This window comes from Ornithorhynchus anatinus, chromosome 2 (genome assembly GCF_004115215.2).
Source record: "Ornithorhynchus anatinus isolate Pmale09 chromosome 2, mOrnAna1.pri.v4, whole genome shotgun sequence".
NCBI lineage: Eukaryota > Metazoa > Chordata > Mammalia > Monotremata > Ornithorhynchidae > Ornithorhynchus > Ornithorhynchus anatinus.
In genome coordinates this window covers 144,648,899-144,671,371 of record NC_041729.1, presented here as the reverse complement: position 1 = coordinate 144,671,371, position 22,473 = coordinate 144,648,899, and the positions used below count along the sequence as shown (strand labels likewise).

At 47.3% G+C, this 22,473-nt stretch overlaps 1 protein-coding gene across 4 annotated transcripts in view; it reads left to right on the top strand.

Moving 5' to 3' along the window:
• DENND5B (DENN domain containing 5B) overlaps positions 1-22,473 on the top strand; it is a 235,509-nt gene that overhangs the window by 130,687 nt on the left and 82,349 nt on the right. For all 4 annotated transcript variants that reach the window (XM_029053480.2, XM_029053470.2, XM_029053489.2 and 1 more), the window contains 2 exons: positions 5,023-5,559; positions 12,912-13,143. In XM_029053480.2, the coding sequence (XP_028909313.1) occupies positions 5,023-5,559; positions 12,912-13,143 (769 nt within the window). The remainder of the gene's footprint in view (positions 1-5,022; positions 5,560-12,911; positions 13,144-22,473) is intronic.

The window sequence follows — 22,473 nt, the reverse complement described above, 5'->3', positions numbered from 1 at the left end:
TAAGTTGAGCAGGTTTTGATCCAGGGTAGTCAAGCTATTTTTATTGCTTCATTTGAGAACCACCCCCATACCTGATGCTAGGTTTTCTTTTCTTTTTTTTATAGTATTTTTTAAGCACTTACTGGGTGCCAGGCAGTATTCTAAGCGCTGGAGTTGTTACGCGTCCATGTCTCACGTGGGGCTCACGGTCTTAATCCCCATATTATAGATGAGGAAAGTGAGGCACAGTGAAGTGACTTTCCCAGGGTCATCCAGCAGACAGGTATCAGAGTGAGGATTAGAACCCAGATCCTTCTGACTCCCAGGCCTGTGCTCTGTCCACTGGGCCACATTGCTTTTGGGCGAGGGCTGACAAAGTGGAGAGGCAGATATTTTCCCTGTCCATTCTGCTCAGCCAGCTGCCATAGACCTCACCCCCTCCAAAGACTTAAGCTTCCGCTCTTTAGATTGGAAGTTCGTTGCCGGCAGGGAACATGTCCACCAAATGTATTGAAGCGTTTTCTGGCCCAGTGGCAAGAGCACGGGCCTGGGAGTCAGAGGACCTGTGTTCATTCATTCAATTGTATTTATTGAGCGCTAACTGTGTGCAGAGCACTGGACTAAATGCTTGGAAGAGCACAGTTGAACAGTAAACATTCCCTGCCCACAAGGAGCTTGCAGCCTGGAGGGTTCTAATCCCGACTCCGCCACTTGTCTGCTGTGTGACCTTGGGCAAGTCCCTTCACTTTTCTGGGCCTCAGTTACCTCATCTGGAAAATGGGAATTAAGATTATGAGCCCTGTGTGGGACAGGAATGGGTCCAACCTGATTACCTTGTATTTGTCCCAGTGCTTAGAACAGTGCTTGGCACACAGTGAGTGCTTAATGCCATTATTATTATTACTATTATTATTCCCTCTCAAGAGCTTAGTACAATGCTGTACACATAGAAAACACTTAATAAATACCACTGCTTGATAGGGACCCTCTTTACTGGAGTGAAGGAGCAAAGGAAAGAGTGGAAATGGGAGCTTCGAGAAGATATTTTCGCACTTTTCTTCCCCTTCTCAGGAGAGTGGATGGACAACTAGGTAACTTACTGGGATCTCAGGTGGGTAGGTTTTTTAAAAAATGTAGTTTCAAGAGGATAAAATCAGCATGGCCTAGCAGAAAGAGCATAGAAGAAGGATCTAGGAAACCCAGGTCTCAGCTCTGCCATTGGTCTGCTGGGTGACCTTGGTCAAGTCACTTGACCTCTTTGGGGCTCAGTCTCTTCATCTGTAAAATAAGGATAAGGTCAGGGACAGGGACTATCTCCAATCTGATAAACTCATATACCCTCCAGAACAGAGCTCATATCAGTCAATAGGGTTTTTTTTGAGCGCTTACTGTGTGCAGAGCACTGTAGTCAGTGCTTGGGAGAGTTGGTAAGCACGATAGACATTCAAAAAAATTACAGGGAGGGGAATCAGGTCGGCAGTGTGGAACGGGGGAAGAATAGGAAGGGAGATGTGAAGTTAATCAGGGAAGGCTTCCTAGGGGAGATGTGATTTTTGTAGGGCTCTGAAAAAGGGGAGAGAGGTGATCTGTTAGCTAGGGAGGGGAGGGAGCTCCAGCCAGGAGTGAGGATGTGAGCAGAAGGTTGACAGTGAGATAGACAAGAGTGGTGTGAGTAGGTTTGTGTTAGAGAAGTGAAGTGTGTGGGCTGGGTTGTAGCTAGGGAGAAGCAAGGATGGAGAGGAGGAGGAGGTGAGGAGTTTCTGTTTGCTACATGCCATTAGCACAAGAAAAAAATTCATCACGTTCATAGTCCACAATCCCCATTAGACATTTTAGAGATTTTTTTTTTTATTCCAAACTGGGAAATAAATTCCTTTCTGTTAACAATATACAGGTTAGAAATGGCCAACTCTGAGACCTTGAAGAGGAAATTTTATTTTTTTCCCCCATTACGAACCTTCCCAGTAGATCTCCACATTCTCATTTTTGCTCTTACAAAAACACACACAAAAAAACCTTTGGGTGGAATTGCAGCCTCATTAGGCAAGTTTTCAACCCAACAGTATTGTTAGATGGTGACAGAACTTCAGAATTTCCAAAGTGACATTATTAATGAGGAGGAGGGAGAAAGAGTAGAAAAGGTAGAGAAATATAATGCCACAGAATATTTGGTGGGTGGTCACTGATGGTTTATTCAGATCCGGAGCTGAAGGATTGGTGTTGTGATGTAGTTCTTTTTAAGAATGTTGAGTCAGAAGGGTTGTGACCTCTTTTCCCTTTTTTAAGCCTTTCAGTGGATGTTTCTCACAGATCCCAGACAGCCGCTTATTACCCAGATGGGAGATGAAAGAAAGCGTGGTAAAATGCTACGGGCAACCTCAGTCCCTTCCATAGAAAATTAACCGCCTCATCTGCCACTCTCGAGGGAAAACTCAAAGCCGCGGCCCTGTAAAGGTCACCAGGAAATCAAAGTACTAGAGGTCAGGGGAGGAGAATGTCACCTCAGATTGTATGTGGAAGGAAGGGGGAGAAGAGAAACCAGAGGTCAGAGGTGTAAAACTCACATTTACTCGTGAGAGGAATTGCTTTTTCTTAAGAGCCGGCAGTCGGGGAGCTGATGGTTTGATCCGGAGATCATGCCTTTGTGGGCTCTCTCCTTTTATTGTCTTTTATTTTGTTATATCCCACTTAGTACAGTGCCCCGCTCACAGAAAGAGCTCAGTAAATGCGATTGACTGACTGACTGACTTTTGGTGTGGCCAGTTCCTTCCTGGAAGGCCACAAGCATCATTCATTCATTCATTCAGTTGTATTTATTGAGCGCTTACTGTGTACTTGTACTAAAAGCATGGGAGAATACAATACAACGGTAGGACTCATTCCCTGCCCACAACGGGCTTACAGTCTAGAGCAGAGGAGATAGACAATATAAATAAATTACTGAGTTAAAAGTTTAATTTTATACACCTGCTTTGTCTCCTTGTTTGTCCCTAGGTTTTAATGCTCTCTCCCTCCCCGTCTCTCTTCCCATTTCTTCCTTCCCTTCCCTTCCTTCCTGTCTCTCTTTCCCTGTCCCTTCTTCCCATCCCTGTCCCTGTCTATCCCTCCCTCCCCCCTATTTCTCTTTCCCTCTCCCTCACTCTTCCTGTATCTCTTTTTCCTCTCCTAATGATAGTAATAGGCATTTGTTAAGCGCTTACTTAACTGTACTAAGTGCCAGGGTGGATACATGCTATTGATGCCTGTCTACTTGTTTTGTTTTGTTGTCTGTCTCCCTCTTCTAGACTGTGAGCCTGTTGTTGGGTAAGGATTGTCTCTATCTGTTGCCAAATTGTACTTTCCAAGTGCTCAGTACAGTGCTCTGCACAGAGTAAGCGCTCAATACATATGATTGAATGGATGAATACAATGGGGCTCACAGGCCTAATCCCCATTTTCCAGATGAGGTAACTGTGACATAGAGAAGTGAAGTGACTTGCCTAAGGTCAAAAGGCAGACAAGGGCGGAGCCAGGATTAGAACCCAGGTCCTTCTGACTTCCAGGCCAGGGCTCTGTCCACTTGGCCATGCTGCTCTTTCTGCCCTCTTCTCTTCCCTATCCCAACAGTGTGTGTTTCTTCTACAATGCCTATAATTGCCCATAGATGTTGAAGCATAGGCTTCTAGGAAGATCGGACATAATAACCTGGGGACAACATAATTTTCGAACCATTATGTCATATTCCTGCTATAGGAAATGTAAAAATTAGCTTAACTACCTCTCCAATTGAAAGTTGAATAGGAGAAAACTAGGATCAAGGGATTCAAAAGCTACTTTCAATACTCTTGTATTCATTCAGTCGTATTTATTGAGCAAAACTTTGAACTAAGAGCTTAACACTATCACATCAGTGTTTTAGCATCCAGTTCAGCGGAAGCAAATGGGTTGGCATTTAAGATTCCAGAACCATTTACTATTTTTTCCCCTTTGAGAATGTTATACATTTCCGTAGACTCACAAAAGCCAGAGAGAAATCCTCTAGAATGTAACCATGTTGTGGGCAGGGAATCATGTTGTGATGTTATATCGTGCTCTCCCAAGCACACAGTAAACTCTCAGTGACTATGGCTAAGCACACTGATGTTGCTCACATACAAACGAAATGATGTTAAACCAAAAAAAAAAAAAATCAGATCACAACTGGCACCAATCAATAAATCAATTGTGTTGAGCACTTACTATGTGCAGAGCACTGTTCTAATTACTTGGGAGAGCACAATACTGCAGAATTAGCAGACACGTTCCCTGCCCATCACAAGCTTACAGTCTAGAGGGCATGGCGAGGCTTTGCAGAAAGTAGATGCCTTATAAAAATAATAATAACTATGGTATTTGTTAAGTGCTTACGATGTGCTAGACGCTGTACTAAGGACTGGGGTGGATACGTGCAAATCGGGTCGGACACAATCCTTGTCCTTTGCCGGGTTCACAGTCTCCATCCCCATTTTACAGATGAGGTAACTGAGGAACAGAGAAGTGAAGTGACTTGCCCAAGGTCACCCAGCAGACAGGTGGCGAAGTTGGGATTAGAACCCATGACTTTATGACTCCCAGGCCGTGCTCTATCCCCTGCGCCATGCTGCTTGTAATGAACGACCGCATCGTTTCACTTTAAGCAGCGAGCTTGGACCGTAGAAGCAGCATGGCTTAGTGGAAAGAGCTCGGGCTTGGGAGTCAGAGATTGTGGGTTCTAATCCCGGGTCTGCCGCTTTTCAATTGTGTGACTTTGGGCAAGCCCTTTTGTTTCTCTGTGCCTCAGTTACCTCATCTGTACAATGGGATTAAGACTGGGAGCCCCACATAGGACTACCTGACTACCTTGTTTCTACCCCAGCTCTTAGAACAGGGCTTGGCACATAGTAAGCGCTTGATGAATACCATTATTATTGTTATTACATTAATTAGCAAAACAGACTGCTCCGTGTTGGAATTTCATAAAATGTACCGTCTCGGCACGTCGAAATTTGCCCGGTTCCATCTCTCTTTTGTGTCTCTCGCTTTCAGGCCAACCTGTGCTTTGTGGACATCGATCACCATTTTATCGAGTTGCCCGAGGAATTCCCACAATTCCCTAACAAGTTGGAATTTATCCAAGAAATCTCCGAGGTTCTCCTTCAGTTCGGGATCCCTCCCGAGGGCAACCTCCACTGCAGCGAGAGCGCCGCCAAACTCAAGAACTTGGTCCTGAACGACCTGGTCATTGACAAAAAGAACGGAAACGTGTCCCCCAGCACCCTCAGCGTGTACGAGCTCCTGAAGGGGAACGAGACCATGGCCCGCCTCCAAGCGCTCGCCAAGAGGACGGGAGTCAGCGTGGACAAAATGGCCCTCGCCGCCCCTCTGGTTGAGAAGGAAAAGGATTTCAAGCTGCAGTGCGAAGAGTCGGAACTAAGGGATTATAAACTCAACGTTCAGCTCCGAGAGGTCTTCGCCAACCGCTTCACCCAGATGTTCGCTGACTACGAGGCTTTCGTGATCCAGACGGCGCAAGACATGGAATCGTGGCTGACCAACAGGGAACAAATGCAGAACTTTGACAAAGTAAAGAGGAGCGATCTCTTCTCGGTTGGGTTTCTGCCTGGGGAAATGGTCATTAGTTTACTTTTTAAAAATGCGGTTGGGCTCAATAATAAAAATAATAATAAGAAGAAGAAGAATTGGAGGATTTCTTAAGTGCTTACCATGTGCCAGGTACTGTACTAAGCACTGGGGGAGATATGAGATAATCAGGTTGGGCGCAGTCCCTGTCCCACAGGGGACTCACAGTCTTAATCCCCATATTGCAGAGGAGGAAACCTAGGCACAGAGAAGTTAAGAGACTTGCCCTCCGTCACCCAGCAGACAAGTGGCAGAGCCGGGATAATTAATAATAAGAATAAGAAGAAGAATAATGGTATTTAATAATGATGATGTTGTTAAGACCTTACTGTGTGCCAACCACTGTTTTAAGCTCTGGGGTAGACACAAGTAAATCAGGTTGGACACAGTTCCTGTTCCACATGGAGCTCACACTCTTGTCCCCGTTTTACAGATGAGGTTACTGAGGCACAGAGAAGTTAAGTGACTTGTCCAGATCACACAGCAGACAAGTAGCAGAGCCGGGATTAGAACCCCGGTCCTTCTGACTCCCAGGCCCTTGCTTTGTATTCTAAGCCAGTAAGTGCTTACTATATAGGACTGTGCTAAACGCCAGAGTGGATACATGCAAATCAGTCCCTGTCCCATGTGGGGCTTATAGTCCGAATCCCCATTTTACAGAGGAGGTAACTGAGGCCCAGAGAAGTGAAGTGGTTTGTCCAAAGTTACCCAGCAGACAGGAGGTGGAGCCGGGATTAGGACCCAGGTCCTCTGACTCCCAGGCCCGGGCTCTATCCATTAGGCCATGCTGCTTCTCAATCCCTGGCCTTGCCCTACCCGAAAGGATCATTGATTTTTCTACTTAGAAATTTAGATGCAGCAAGGTTATTTTTCAAGAAATCAAACAACTGTACCAGGAGCTCTGTCACGGGAATGATAGTTGATTAAACTTTGCCTTCTACCTTATTTTGATACCTGCTTCCAGCTCCGATTCTTGAATTATAGAGACTTTGAGACTCGATATTTTCAAAATACAAACTCTTTCTCTTAACCTGGGCTTCTTATGTGTAGGGTGTTTTCAGTCTCTCTTGCTTCTTTTGCTTATAATCTTTGCAAATCTTGAAGCATTCTCGGACACTACCTTTTCATAATAATGATTAATAATAATAATTATGGTATTTGTTAATAATAATAATGTTGGTATTTGTTAAGCGCTTACTATGTGCCGAGCACTGTTCTAAGCGCTGGGGTAGACACAGGGGAATCAGGTTGTCCCACGTGGGGCTCACAGTCTTAATCCCCATTTTACAGATGAGGTCACTGAGGCACCGAGAAGTTAAGTGACTTGCCCAAAGTCACACAGCTGGCAATTGGCAGAGCCGGGGTTCGAACCCATGACCTCTGACTCCAAAGCCCGTGCTCTTTCCAGTGAGCCACGCTGCTTCGCTTACTATGTGCCAAACCCTGTTCTAAGTGCTGGGGTAGATACAAGGTAATCAGGTTGTCCCTCGTGCGGCTCACAGTCTCCATCCCCGTTTTACAGCTGTGGTAACTGAGGCCCAGAGAAGTGAAGTGATTTGCCCAAGGTCACACAGCAGACAAGTGGCGGAGCCGGGATTAGAAGTTGGTTAGGCTTCTTAGTTACCAGATGCACAAGGAGCTCAAAAAAAATACTTGCAAGTTTGAGATTCTTTTTCTCCCCAGCCACCTGGGCGGGACTGGGACCAGGCTAAATGCCGAAACCTAAGGTCAGTCGTATTTATTGAGCTCTCACTGTGGTCAGGAGACTGTACTAAACGCTGCTGTACTAAAGGTCTTGTCAAGTCTTGATAGGACACCGTCCCGTCCAACTCAGTACCATAATCTGGAGAACAGAAGCTCATTGTGGGCAGGAAATTTGCTTACCAACTCTGTTGTGTTATATATTCTCCCAAGCACTTAGTACAGTGCTCTGAACACAGTAAGTACTTAATAAATACCATTTGATATAGGACCAGAAAATGGTAGAAACATTTCCTCTATACTCTCTCTTTTTTTGTGTGTATGGTGCTCTGGGGACTGTGGCTCAGTGGAAAGAGCCAGGGCTTGGGAGTCAGAGGTCATGGGTTCAAATGCCGGCTCTGCCACTTGTCAGCTGTGTGACTGTGGGCAAGTCACTTAACTTCTCTGTGCCTCAGTTACTTCATCTGTAAAATGAGGATGAAGACTGTGAGCCTCACGTGGGACAACCTGATTCCCCTGTATCTACCCCAGCGCTTAGAACAGTGCTCGGCACATAGTAAGCGCTTAACAAATACCAACATTATTATTATTACAAGGTAAACGCTTAAGAAATACCAACATTATTATTATTATTACTAAGCGCTGGGGTAGATACAAGCCGATCAGGGGGTTTTTTAATGATATTTTTAAGCATTTACTCTGTGCCAGGCACTGTTCTAAGTGCTAGGTTGGGGAAGATACAACCTAACAAGGTTTGACACAGTTCCAGTCCCACATAGGGCTCACAGTCTCAGTGCTCATTTTACAGATGAGGTAACTGAGGCCCAGAGAGATGAAGTGACTTGCCCGAGGTCACACAGCAGTTATGTGGCAGAGCCGGGATTAGAACCCAGTTCCTTATGACTTCCAGGCCCATGCTCTGTCCGTTAGCCCAAGAGGTTGGACACAGCCCATGTCCCACACGGGGCTCACAGTCTTAGTCCCCATTATGCAGATGAGGTAGCTGAGACACAGAGAAGCCGAGTGACTTACCCAAGGTCAAACAGCAGGGAAATGGCAGAGCTGAGATTAGAATCCAGGTCCTTCCGTCCCCCCAGGCCTGTGCTCTATCCACAAGGCCACGCTGCTTCTCTTTATATTCTGCAAGAATTCCTTTAGCAAGTCAGCACGAAAACTTCTATTAACCTTTGTACCCTAGGGAGCTTGGAAAAGAGCTCCAAATATGAGATTCTTCAATTTCCCAGAGCTCCTGTCTTTAGGATTTGCTATTATAGTGTTTTTTCTTGTCGTAAGACTTTAACCCGATCTCTAGGTATCGCCGTTTCTGCCAGAGGAGGAAAGAATCTGTGTGTTATTTGCATTCGTAATCAGAAACATCGTGGCCTAGTGGCTAGTGGATAGCGCATGGGTCTGGAAGTCAGAAGGACCTGGGTTCTAATCCCAACTCTAATACTTGTCTGCTGTGTGACCTTGGGCCAGTCACTTTACTTCTCTGGGCCTCAGTTACTTCCTCTGGAAAATGGGGATTAAGACTTTGAGCCTTATACGGGACATGGACTGTGTCCAACCTGATTCACTAGTACAGACCCCAGCGCTTAGTACAGTACCTGGCACATCGTAAGAGCAGGATAATAATAACGGTATTTGTTTACGTGCCAAGCGCTATACTTATATAAGCAATGTAGCCTGTTGGAAAGAGCATGGGCCTGGAAGTCAGAGGATCTGGGTTCTAATGCTGACTCTGCCACTTGTCTGTTGTGTGACCTTGGGCAAGTCACTTAACTTCTCCGTGCCTCAGTTACCTCATCTGTAAAATGGAGATGTGGGACAGGAACTGTGACCAACCCGATTATCTTGTATCTGTTGCCGAATTATACTTTCCAAGCGCTTAGTACAGTGCTCTGCACCCAGTAAGCACTCAATAAATGCAATCGAATGAATGAATGAATGGATCTACCCCAGTGCTTACTGCAGTGACTGGCAAATAATTGTAATATGCGCTTAACAAAGATAATAATAATAGGAAGGTCAGGGAACTGTCGGTGGGATAAACCAGCTGAACATTGTTCTTGTCTGCCTGTCTCCCCCGATTAGACTGTAAGCCCGTCAAAGGGCAGGGACTGTCTCTATCTGTTGCTGATTTGTACGTTCCAAGCGCTTAGTACAGTGCTGTGCACATAGTAAGCGCTCAATAAATACTATTGAATGAATGAATGAATGAATGCAATAATAACCACTTAACAAATACCTCAAAAAACAGAGTGCTGAAGAAGATACAAAGTAAATCAGGTACCTCATGGACTCACAGTCTAAATAGGAAGGAGAACTGGTCTTGAATCCCCATTTGGCAGATGAGGGATTGAGACACAAGAAGTGAAATGACTTGCCCAAGGTCACACAGCAGGTGAGTGGTGGATCCGAGATTAGAACCCAGCTCCTCTGACTCCCAGGCCTGTGCTCTTTCCTCTATGTCACAGTGCTTCTTGGGGCAAATTCAAATTGCCTCTAAAAATGGAGAATTTCTTATTTCTTTCTCCTTAATCTGCAGATATCCTCAGGCTACAAATGGGAATTAAATATTTAAAAGAGTTTTCTCTTAGATTTCAGAGGGCTTGAAATCTTCAGAATATTTTCCACCGGAAAAAAATTGGCAAAATATGGTATTGGTGCTCCAAGTTGAATCTCTTGCTGACCTTAAATGAATCTGCTAGTCACAGCCTAGACATCGAAAGGCAGATAGTCAATCTACAGTCTCCAAAACTAGCAGCCACTGTTCATATATAAAACACTCCCTGCAGAGCGAGAAATTTTTGTGCAATTATTTAAATTCACTTAAATGCATCTGGATTGGAGAGGATTAGAAAGGAAAGCATGAAATTACAGGACAGAACAGTGCTCTGCACACAGTAAGCGCTCAATAAATGTGATTGAATGAATGATTGAAACACCACAAAGGTTTTCTGGACTTTAGAGTGAGTAATTATGAAGAAACTAGGGATTCTTTCTGGGTGTTCACTGCCTTGTACCAGATGACAAGAATTGTCAAGACAAAAATTGGGGGATGGTAGGGTCGGGGAGGGAGGGTACAAACCCTTATCATAAATTCAACTAGAATCCTAAAAGGATTTAAGCACCTGATCAGGTGAATCTGGGAATGAGAACTGAACGTTCATAGAGGAGCAGCGTGGCTTAGTGGATAGAGCCCAGGCCTGGCAGTCAGAAGAACCTTGGTACTGAGCCCGGCTCTGCCACGTGTCTGCCGTGTGACCTTGGGCAAGTCATTTCACTTCTCTGGGCCTCAGTTCCCTTACCTGTAAAATGGGAAATGAGAGTGTGAGCTCCATGTAGGACAGGGTCTCTTTCCAACCCAATTACCTTGTATTTACACCAGCGCTTAGTACAGAGCCTGACATATAGTAAGCACTTAGCAAGTACCATTCTAGCAAGTACTATTCTTATGACAATAGCTGGTGGTAAGAACGTGTGGGGTTTTAGTTGTAACCTACAACACACAGGCGCTAAATCGAGGATTTGTTTTTTGACAAGTTAAGGCCTAGAATGTTGTGACTGGGCTGATCCGAGTGGAGTTATTCCTGAAATTTCTGCCTTCCTCTTTTCCAAAAATAGGTAACAGAAGCTCAGGAAATCGTTCTGATGCGTCTTCTTAGATACCTAATGCACGGAAAGGCACGGCCAGAAAGTACGAAAGCACGAGCTTTCAAGCTAAGGAGACCCGTCCCTTGCCAGAGCTTTTTTTTTTTTTTACAATATTTGTTAAACACTAACTCAGGGCCAGGTACTGTTCTAGGCGCTGGGGTAGGTCCAAGGTAATCAGGTTGGACACCGTCCATTGACCCAGATGGAGTTCCCGGTCTCAAATCCCCATTTTCCAGATGAGGTAACTGAGGCCCAGAGAAGTTAAACGACTGCCAAGGTCACAGCAGACAAGTGTGTGGCCTACTGGCTAGAGCCCAGGCCTGGGAGTCAGAAGGACCTGGGTTCTAATTCCAGCTCTGCCATTTGTCTGCTGTGCAAGGCACTTCACTCCTCTGGGCCTCAGTTATCTCATCTGGAAAATGGGGATTAAGACTGTGAACCCCATGTGGGAAGGGGACTGTGTCCAACCCGATTTGCTTGCATCCACCCCAGCGCTTAGTACAGTAGCACATAGTAAGTGCTTAATAAATACCATTATTAACATTATTAGGTGGAGTTGGAATTCAAACCCAGGTTCTTCTGACTCCCAGGGACGTGCTCTATCCACTAGGTCACACTGCTTCTCTACTAGGTCGCTCTGCTTTGCTGCTCTTCTCCCTCCACCTTAGACTGTAAACTCCATATGGGACAGGGACTGTGTCTGATCTGATTGATTTCACTCAACCCCTCCTCTTAGAACAGTACTTGGCACATAGTAAGCGCGTAACATATATCGTGATGATAAAAATAACGCTAAGGCATTTTGAATGGCATGGAATACATGCAGTGGTGGAAGTAAGTGAATGTAGATAATGGAGGGAATATGCCATGAAGCAGTATGGGGGAAGAAAATCAGAGAAAATACACAAGGGGAGAAGTTAAGGAGGGCAGTCTCCCTCCTTTGAGTCAACGTCTGTTGCCAGGCAGTCAATCAGTAGTATTTACTTTCATTCATTTGTTCAATCGTATTTACGAAGCGCTTACTGTGTGCAGAGCAGTGTATTAAGCTCTTGGGAAAGTACAGTACAACGATAAACAGTGACAATCCCTGCCCACGACGAGCTCAGAAATCTACTTTGTGTAGAGCACTGTACTGAGCACTTGAGAGAGTACAGTATAGCAGAGCTGGTAGATTTACTTGGCTGGCTGAAGCAGCGTGGCCTAGTGGAGTCATTCTTTCAATCATTCAGTCATATTTATTGTGCTCTTACTGCGTGCAGGGTACTGTGCTAAGCGCTTGGGAGAGTGTAATAAAACAATAAACAGACATATTCCCTGCCCACAGCGAGCTTACAGTCTAGAACTGGGGGAGAGAGACATTAATGCAAATAAATAAATGACAGATATCGACATAAATGCTGTGGGGCGGGGAAGGGGGAAGAAAAAAGGGAGCGAATCAGGGTGACGCCAAAGGGAGCGGGAGATGAGGAAAGGGTGGGATTAGTCAGGGAAGGCCTCCTGGAGGAGATGAGCCTCCAATAAGGCCTTGAAGGGAGGGAGAGTCATTGTCTGTCAACTATAAGGAGGGAGGGCGTTCCAGGCCAGAGGTCGGACGTGGGCGAGGGGTCGGCGGCCATATAGGAGTCGGTGGACCTGAGTTCTAATCTCAGCTCTACCACTTATCTGATATATGACCTTGGGCGAGTGACTTCACCTCTTCGTGCCTCAGTTACCTCATCTGCAAAATATGGCTTAAGATTGTGAGCCTCATGCGGGACAGGGACTATATCCCACCTGATTAGCTTGCCTCTATGCCGACACTTAGTACAGTGTCTGGCACATTGTAAGCGCTTAACAAATATGGTAAAAAAAAGCCCTAAACAGTGGACGGATCCAGCCTGGCTCTGCTTTTGATCTTATGTGCTGCCTTCATTAACAGCGAAATGATGTCATTGCAGGCTTCCTTCTTGTCCGACCAGCCCGAGCCTTACCTTCCATTCTTGTCGCACTTCATCGAGACGCAGATGTTCGCCACTTTCATCGATAATAAGATCATGTCACAGTGGGAGGAGAAAGACCCCCTTCTTCGAGTTTTTGACTCCCGCATCGAGAAGATCAGACTGTATAACGTAAGGGCTCCTGCCTTGCGGACTTCTATCTATCAGAAATGCAGCACTTTAAAGGAAGCAGGTATATTCAGTTTTAATCACTTAGGATGAAACTGTTCACCTCTTTTCCTACAAATTTTGAATTTTTTTAACCTGAACGTTCCCTGGTATAAAAGGCTCATCATCAGCATCGAATGCCTTCGAGTCATTTCTGATCCTTAGTGACTTCATGGACTTTTTCTTGTCCATAGAGTTTTCTCAGTAAAAAATACAGAAGCGGTTTACCGTTGCCCTCTTGCATGCAATAAAACTTTAAGTCTCTGCCGTTGTCTTCGATCAAGATTTTGATCACTTGGTCTAAAAGGCTAGGGTGATAAAATGTAAGATTTGGCACGTGTCTACCTATTTGAGCGTGGTCAGAGGGAAATGTTACCCCCTTCATTGCTCCTATGCCAATAAGTTGAAAGAAAATGTACTTGTATCTTGTGTCCCAACAGATCAGGCTGGATTGAACCCAGCCTCCTCGGGCTTGGTTTTGACCAGATCAGTCTGGGCCGAGAATCCTGTAATTCACCCTTGGCATACATCTGTGTTTATATTTATGGAGTACATCAATAGGCATATATGGATTTCATCCATGGGTATATTTATGGGGTAAACCTATCCATGGATAGGTTTATGGACTATATCCATGAGTATATTTATGGAGTACCTCCTTGGGTAAGCAATAATAATAATTATGGTACTTATTAAGGACTTACTATGTGTCAGGCACCTTATTAAACGCTGAGGTGGATACAAGCAAATCGGGTTGGACACAGTTCCTGTCCCACATGGGGCTCACGCTCTCAATCCCCTTTTACAGATGAGAGAATTGAGGCACAGAGAATTGAAGTGACTTGTCCAAGATCACATTGCAGAGAGCCGGCAGAGCCGGGCTTAGAACCCAGGACTTTCTGACTCCCAGGCCCATGCTCTATCCACTGTGCTTATGGAATACATCTGTGGATGTATTTATGGAATCCATCCATGGAATATTTAATCATTAATAGTTATTATTATTATGGTATTTGTTAAGCACTTACTATGTGCTAGGCACTGTACTAAGTGCTGGGGTGGATACAATCCAATCCTGTTGGACACAGTCTCAGTCCCATGTGGGGCACTCAGTCGCAATCCCCATTTTACAGATGAGGTGACTGAGGTCCAGAGAAGTGAAGTGATTTACCCAGGATGAGAAAGCCAGGATGAGAATAATAATAATAATGTTGGTATTTGTTAAGCGCTTACTATGTGCCGAGCACTGTTCTAAGCGCTGGGGTAGACACAGGGGAATCAGGATGTCCCACGTGGGGTTCACAGTCTTAATCCCCATTTTGCAGATGAGGGAACTGAGGCACCGAGAAGTTAAGTGACTTGCCCAAAGTCACACAGCTGACAAGTGGCCCAGCCGGGATTCGAACCCATGACTTCTGACGCCAAAGTCCGGGTTCTTGCCACTGAGCCACGCTGCTTCTCAGCGTGAACCCATGGCCTTCTGATTCCCAGGCCCGGGATCTATCGATTATGCTAGGTTGCTTCTCTAATGGAATCCAGCCATGGGAGTATTACCCAAGCCCTCCTCCCTGGGCCCAGCGGGAGAAATACTTCTACTCTTGTTTTCTTTTTGAATTTTGGAGGTACGATAGTGTCCCCCAAAATGTTCTGGTACTACGTAAGTGGTTGTTTACAATGAATGGTAAGAAAAGGGTTGGTTCATGTCATTAGTGGGGAGACCCACATTTTTTTCTACGACTGCCATGGCACCCCATTTTCTACGTCAACTGATTGGCATTAAATGTTGGTCCCTCATTATTTTATTCATTCATTCAATAGTATTTATTGAGCGCTTACTATGTGCAGAGCACTGTACTAAGCGCTTGGGATGAACAAGTCGGCAACAGATAGAGACAGTCCCTGCCGTTTGACGGGCTTACAGTCTAATCGGGGGAGACGGACAGACGAGAACGATGGCACTAAACAGCGTCAAGGGGAAGAACATCTCGTAAAAACCGATGGCAACTAAATAGAATCGAGGCGATGTACAATTCATTAACAAAATAAATAGGGTAACGAAAATATATACAGTTGAGCGGACGAGTACAGTGCTGTGGGGATGGGAAGGGAGAGGTGGAGGAGCAGAGGGAAAAGGGGAAAATGAGGCTTTAGCTGCGGAGACGTAAAGGGGGGATGGCAGAGGGAGTAGAGGGGGAAGAGGAGCTCGGTCTGGGAAGGCCTCTTGGAGGAGGTGATTTTTAAGTAAGGTTTTGAAGAGGGAAAGAGAATCGGTTTGGCGGAGGTGAGGAGGGAGGGCGTTCCGGGACGCGGGGAGGACGTGACCCGGGGGTCGACGGCGGGATAGGCGAGACCGAGGGACGGTGAGGAGGTGGGCGGCAGAGGAGCGGAGCGTGCGGGGTGGGCGGTAGAAAGAGAGAAGGGAGGAGAGGTAGGAAGGGGCGAGGTGATGGAGAGCCTTGAAGCCTAGAGTGAGGAGTTTTTGTTTGGAGCGGAGGTCGATGGGCAACCACTGGAGTTGTTTAAGAAGGGGAGTGACATGCCCAGATCGTTTCTGCGGGAAGATGAGCCGGGCAGCGGAGTGAAGAATAGACCGGAGCGGGGCGAGAGAGGAGGAAGGGAGGTCAGAGAGAAGGCTGACACAGTAGTCTAGCCGGGATATAACGAGAGCCCGTAATAGTAAGGTAGCCGTTTGGGTGGAGAGGAAAGGGCGGATCTTGGCGATATTGTAGAGGTGAAACCGGCAGGTCTCGGTAACGGATAGGATGTGTGGGGTGAACGAGAGGGACGAGTCAAGGATGACACCGAGATTGCGGGCCTGCGGGATGGGAAGGATGGTCGTGCCATCCACGGTGATAGAGAAGTCTGGGAGCGGACCGGGCTTGGGAGGGAAGATGAGGAGCTCAGTCTCGCTCATGTTGAGTTTTAGGTGGCGGGCCGACATCCAGGCGGAGACGTCCCGGAGGCAGGAGGAGATGCGAGCCTGAAGGGAGGGGGAGAGGACAGGGGCGGAGATGTAGATCCGCGTGTCATCTGCGTAGAGATGGTAGTCAAAGCCGTGAGAGCGGATGAGTTCACCGAGGGAGTGAGTGTAAATGGAGAACAGAAGAGGGCCAAGAACTGACCCTTGAGGAACTCCGACAGTTAAAGGATGGGAGGGGGAGGAGGCTCCAGCGTAGGAGACCGAGAATGATCGGCCAGAGAGGTGAGAGGAGAACCGGGAGAGGACAGAGTCCGTGAAGCCAAGGTGAGATAAGGTATGGAGGAGGAGGGGATGGTCGACAGTGTCAAAGGCAGCAGAGAGGTCAAGGAGGATCAGAATGGAGTAGGAGCCATTGGATTTGGCAAGAAGGAGGTCACGGGTGACCTTAGAGAGAGCGGTCTCGGTAGAGTGGAGGGGACGGAAGCCAGATCGGAGGGGGTCTAGGAGAGAATGGGAGTTAAGGAATTCTAGACGACTCGTTCTAGGATTTTGGAAAGGAAGGGTAGTAGGGAGATAGGACGATAACTGGAGGGGGAAGTGGGGTCCAGAGCGGGTTTTTTTAGGATGGGGGAGACGTGGGCATGTTTGAAGGCAGAGGGGAAGGAGCCCTTGGAGATTGAGTGGTTAAAAATAGAAGTTAAGGAAGGGAGGAGGGCAGGGGCGATGGTTTTAAGAAGGTGAGAGGGAATGGGGTCCGAGGCGCAGGCGGAGGGGGTGGCACTTGCGAGGAGGGAGGAGATCTCCTCTGAGGATACTGCAGGGAAGGATGGGAAAGTAGGGGAGGGGGTCGTTGGGGGGGAGGGGAGAGGCGGAGGGGTGACTTTGGGGAGCTCAGACCTGATCGTGTTGATTTTCGTGAGGAAATAGGTGGCCAGATCATTGGGGGTGAGAGATGGGGGAGGGGGAGGAACAGGGGGCCTAAGGAGAGAGTTAAAGGTCCGGAACAATCGGCGGGGGTGACGGGCGTGGGTGTCGATGAGGGAGGAGAAGAAGCTTTGCCTGGCGGAGGAGAGGGCAGAGTTAAGGCAGGAAAGGATAAATTTGAAGTGTGTGAGGTCGGCTCGGTGCTTGGACTTTCGCCAGCAGCGTTCGGCAGCTCGAGCATAGGAGTGTAGGAGGCGGACGGAGGAGGTGATCCGGGGCCGTGGGTTAGTGGAGCGAGAGCGGCGGAGGGAAAGGGGGGCGAGAGAGTCGAGATGAGTAGAGAGGGTGGAGTTGAGAGCGGAGACCCGCTCGTCGAGAGTGGGAAGAGAGGACAGGGAGGCAAGGTGAGGCGAGATGCTATTGGAAAGACGGATGGGATCGAGAGAGCGGAGGTCTCTGTGGGGCAGTAGCGAAGATTTGCAGGGGGAGGGAGTGTGAGAGATGAGGCAGGTGAGAAGGTTATGGTCAGAGAGAGGGATTTCAGAGTCGGTGAGGGAGGAGATAGTGCGGCGGTAGGAGATGACGAGATCGAGGGTGTGACCGAGTCGGTGAGTGGGCGCGGTATGGTGGAGGAGGAGGTCGGCAGAGTCGAGGAGGGATAGCAGGCGGGCGGCAGAGGAGTCGTCGGGTACATCCGTATGGATGTTGAAGTCTCCGAGGATCAGAGCGGGCAGAGAGAAGGAGAGGAGGAAGGTGAGAAAGGGGTCAAGGTGGTCGAAGAAGTCGGAGGTGGGACCGGGAGGGCGGTAGATGACGGCGACAAGTAACTGGAGTGGGTGGTAGAGGCGAACGATATGGGCTTCGAAGGAGGGGAAGGAGAGGGAGGGGGGAGGAGGGATAGTGCGGAAGCGGCAACGGGGCGAGAGGAGGAAGCCGACGCCTCCTCCCCTTACCGGTGAGTCTGGGGGAGTGGGAGAAGGAGAGGCCTCCGCCGGAGAGAGCGGCGGCGGAGACCGTGTCTTCGGGAGAGAGCCACGTTTCCGAAAGGGCGAGGAGGAGGAGAGAGCGGGAGAGGAAAAGGTCATGGATGAAAGGTAGCTTGCCTGTAATAGAGCGGGGGTTCCAGAGGCCACACTTGAAAGTAGCTGTGGGTGCAAGGGGAGGAGGGGGGGAAGGGCGGGGGGAGGGGAGGGTTTGGATGGGAAGGAGGTGGCGGGGCCCTGGACGGGGAGAGGGGGATGAGGGGTGGCGGTGGGACAAGAGGACTGGGATGGGGCATGGGTGGGGAAGAGAGAAGGGGGGAGGGGGTGAAGAGGGGGTTTGGTGGGGGGAAGAGTAGGGGGAGGGGGAAGAGGGGTAGCGCTGGTAAAGTGGGGTTCTAAGGCAGGAGAGGGGAGGGGGGGTGGAGACAGAGGAGAGAGTGGGAAAGAGCTGAGCGAGAGAGGAGAAGGGGAAGGGGAGGATAGGAGGGGGCGGGGGGGGAGGAGGGGAGGAGGGACATGGCGAGGCCAGAGAGGTGGGTGGCAGCACTGACAACAATAAACAGTAATAAACGAAATCGGTAATATAGCAACATGATACAATATGATACAATACAGTAGTGCTAATATAGCAACATGATACAGTATGATACAATATAGTCGTGTTAATAAAAGGGGTGATGATCAGGGTCGGGGGTAGACTCGATTAAGGGGCAACCTGATCAGATTCAAAGTCTGACGACAATAAACAATAAAAAGCGAGATCGCAAATATAGCAACGTGCTACAGTAAGGCACACTACAATAGTGTTAATAAGCAGGCGATGACTTAGTGATAAGTTGCTCAGCCTCTGCAGCCTGTTTATTTGGAGGTCCTGGACAGGTGGTAGTCTAACGCCTATGGAAACTGTATTATGTTTTTATGTTATTTTTTAATGATATTTGTTCATCAGTCAATCAATCAATGGTATTTATTGAGAGCTTACTATAATAATAAATAATAATAATGTTGGTATTTGTTAAGCGCTTACTATGTGCAGAGCACTGCCCTAAGCTGTTGAAAGAGCACAATGCCACAGAATTAGGAGACATGTTCCCTCCCTATAACAAACTAGTGCCTACTATAGTAATAATAATAATAATTGCGGTATTCATTAAGCGCTATGTGCCAGGCACTCTACTAAGCACTGGGGTGGATATAAGCAGACTCACATTCTTCTTCCCCCAGCCCCTCTCCTTGTTTTCTTCAGGGCCCTGGGTTCTAGTCCCGGATCCACCACGTGGCTGCTCTGTGACCTTGGATGAGTCACTTGAGTTCCCAGGGCCTCAGTTGCCTCAACGTGAGAAGCAGCATGGTACAGTGGCTAGAGCACTAGCCTGGGAGTCAGGAGGTCACAGGTTCTAATTCCGGCTTCTCCACTTGTCTGCTGTGTGACCTTCAACAAGTCACTTCATTTCTCTGTGCCTCAGTTCCCTCATCTGTAAAATGGGGATTGAGACTGTGAGCCCCATGTGGGACGGGGACTGTGTCCAACCCGATTTGCTTTTATCCACCCCAGTGCCTAGTACAGTGCCTGGCACATAGCACTTAACAAATGCCACAGTTATTATTATTATCATCTGCAAAATGAGGATTAAGACTGTGAGCCCCATGTGGGGCAGGGACTGTGTCCAACCTGATTAACTTGTATCTACCCTAGTGCTTAGCACAGTGCTTGACACATAGCAAGCACTTAACAAGTACCATAATATTAATTATTATTATCAGATTTTGTCATCTTCAGGTTTTTTTGTTTGCTTTTATTTCCAGAAACTTTTGATTTGCAGGTCGACTGTTTTCCCAGCAGCTCTCTTCTTTTGATATTGTGGCACCAAAACCCCATAATCTGTATCCAGAAAGGCATCAAATTGATACTAACATAACATTTTCTTCATACCTCTTGACCAGTCACACACAGATGAATCTTGGCTCACTTCATCGACTAACAGCAGCCCTCATATCCCTTAAAGCAATCAGTCGATCGATCGATCGTATTTATTGAGCACTTGTGTGTAGAGAACTGTACTAACTGTGTGGGAGAGTACACTATAACACTATTAATTCATTTACTGAGCACTTACTGTGTGCAAAGCACAATACTAATCACTTGGGAGAGTAAACTATAACAATAAACAGACACATTCTGACCTTACAGTCTAGAGGAAGGAAGAGCAAGTCACTTAACTTCTCTGTGCCTCAGTTACCTCATCTGTAATATGGGGATTAAGACTGTGAGCCTCACGTGGGACAACCTGATTGCCCTGTATCTACCCCAGCGCTTAGAACAGTGCTCTGCACATAGTAAGCGCTTAACAAATACAACAATTAATTAAGAGCAAGTAGAGGAAATGAGGGTTTAGTCAGGGAAGGCCTCTTGGAGGAGACATGATTTTAATATGGCTTTGAAGGTGGGGAGAGTGGTGGTCTGTGGGATGGGAAGAGGGTAGGCCTTCCGGGTCAGAGGGAGGACGTGGGCAAGGGGTCGGCCGTGAGGTAGACGAGGTGGAGGTACGGCGAGCAGATTGGCATCAGAGGAGCGGGTTAGGTTGGAGGAGGAAATCAGAGAGGGAAGGTAGGAGGGAGTAAAGTGATTGAGTGCATTAAAGCTGATGGTGAGGAGTTTCTATTTGAGGTGAAGATGAATGATTATGATAATAATAATGATGATGGTATTTGTTAAGCCCTTACTCGGTAAGAGCTGGGGTAAATACAGTGTACTCAGTTTGTCCCACGTGGGGCTCTCAGTCTTAATCCCCATTTTACAGATGAGGTAACAGAGGCATAGAGAACTTAAGTGACTTGCCCAAAGTCACCCACTCACAAGTGGCAGAGCTGGGATTAGAACCTACGACCTCTGACTCCCAAGTCCGTGCTCTTACCATTAACTGGAGGTTCTTGAGGAGAGGGGAAACATGGACGGAACAGTTTGGAGAAAAATGATCCGGTAGGCTGAGTGAAGCGTGTGGAGAGACAGAAGGCAGCGAGGTCAGCAAGGAAGCTGGAGTAGTAATCAAGACTGTACTAAGGGCTTGGGAAAGCACAATACAGTAGAGTTTGAAGAGTTCCCTGCTCACAGGGAACTTGCAATCTGCCTAACAAATTTAAGGAGGTAGGATGGGAGAAAGGAAATAGCAAAAAAGTGCAAAAGGAGCCATTACAAATTAGGCATAAGAGCATCGAGGCAGTGAGAAAGCAGAATTTTGAAATGAGTTATTAAGGAAGAGCCTCTGTAATAATAATAATAATGATGGTGGTATTTTGCTACTATGCTAAAATGATGCTATGTGCCCAAGGACTGTTCTAAGTACTGGGGTAGGTATAAGGTAATCAGGTTGTCCCAAGTGGGGCTCACAGTCTTAATCCCCATTTTTAGAAATGAGGGAACTGAGGCCCAGAGAAGTTAGTAAGTGGCTTGCCCGAGGTCACACAGAAGACAAGTGGCAGAGCTGGAATTAGAACCCATGTCCTTGGACTCCCAAACCTGTGCTCTTTTCACTAAGCCATGCTGCTTCTAGTACATGTCTGTGATTTATTTTAATGTCTTTCTCCTCGTGGCTCAGTGGAAAGAGCCCGAGCTTGGGAGTCAGAGGTCATGAGTTTGAATCCCGGCTCTGCCACTTGTCAGCTGTGTGACGGTGGGCAAATCACTTCATTCATTCAATCGTATTTATTAAGCACTTACTATGTGCAGAGCACTGTACTAAGCGCTTGGAATGTACAAATCGGTAACAGATAGAGACAGTCCCTGCCCTTTGACGGGTTTACAGTCTAATCGGGGGAGAGAGACAGACAAGAACAATGGCAATAAATAGAATCAAGGGGAAAAACATCTCATTAAAACAATAGCAAATAAATAGAATCAGGGTGATGTACATCTCATTAACAAAATAAATAGGGTGATGAAGATATATACAGTTGAGTGGATGAGTATGGTGCAGAGGGGATGGGATGGGAGAGGGGGAGGAGCAGAGGGAAAGGGGGGAGAAGAGGGTTTAGCTGCCGAGAGGTGAAGGGGGGGTAGAGGGAGCAGAGGGAAAAGGGGAGCTCAGTCTGGGAAGGCCTCTTGGAGGAGGTGAGCTTTAAGTAGGGTTTTGAAGAGGGGAAGAGAATTAGTTTGGCGGAGGTGAGGAGGGAGGGCGTTCCAGGACCACGGGAGGACGTGGCCCAGGGGTCGTCGTCGGGACGGGCGAGAACGGGGAATGGTGAGGAGGTGAGCAGCAGAGGAGTGGAGTGTGCAGGGTGGGCAGTAGAAAGAGAGAAGGGAGGAGAGGTAGGAAGGGGCAAGGTGGTGGAGAGCCTCTTTGGGTCTCAGTTCCCTCATCTGTAAAATGGGGATTAAGACGGTGAGCCCCATGTGGGACAACCTGATAACCTTGTATCTGCCTCAGCGTTTAGAACGGTGCTTGGCACCTTGTAAGCGCTTAACAAATACCATCATTATTATTAGTAAACATGATTGATTCGTTGATTGATTGATTCACTGACCCTGGAT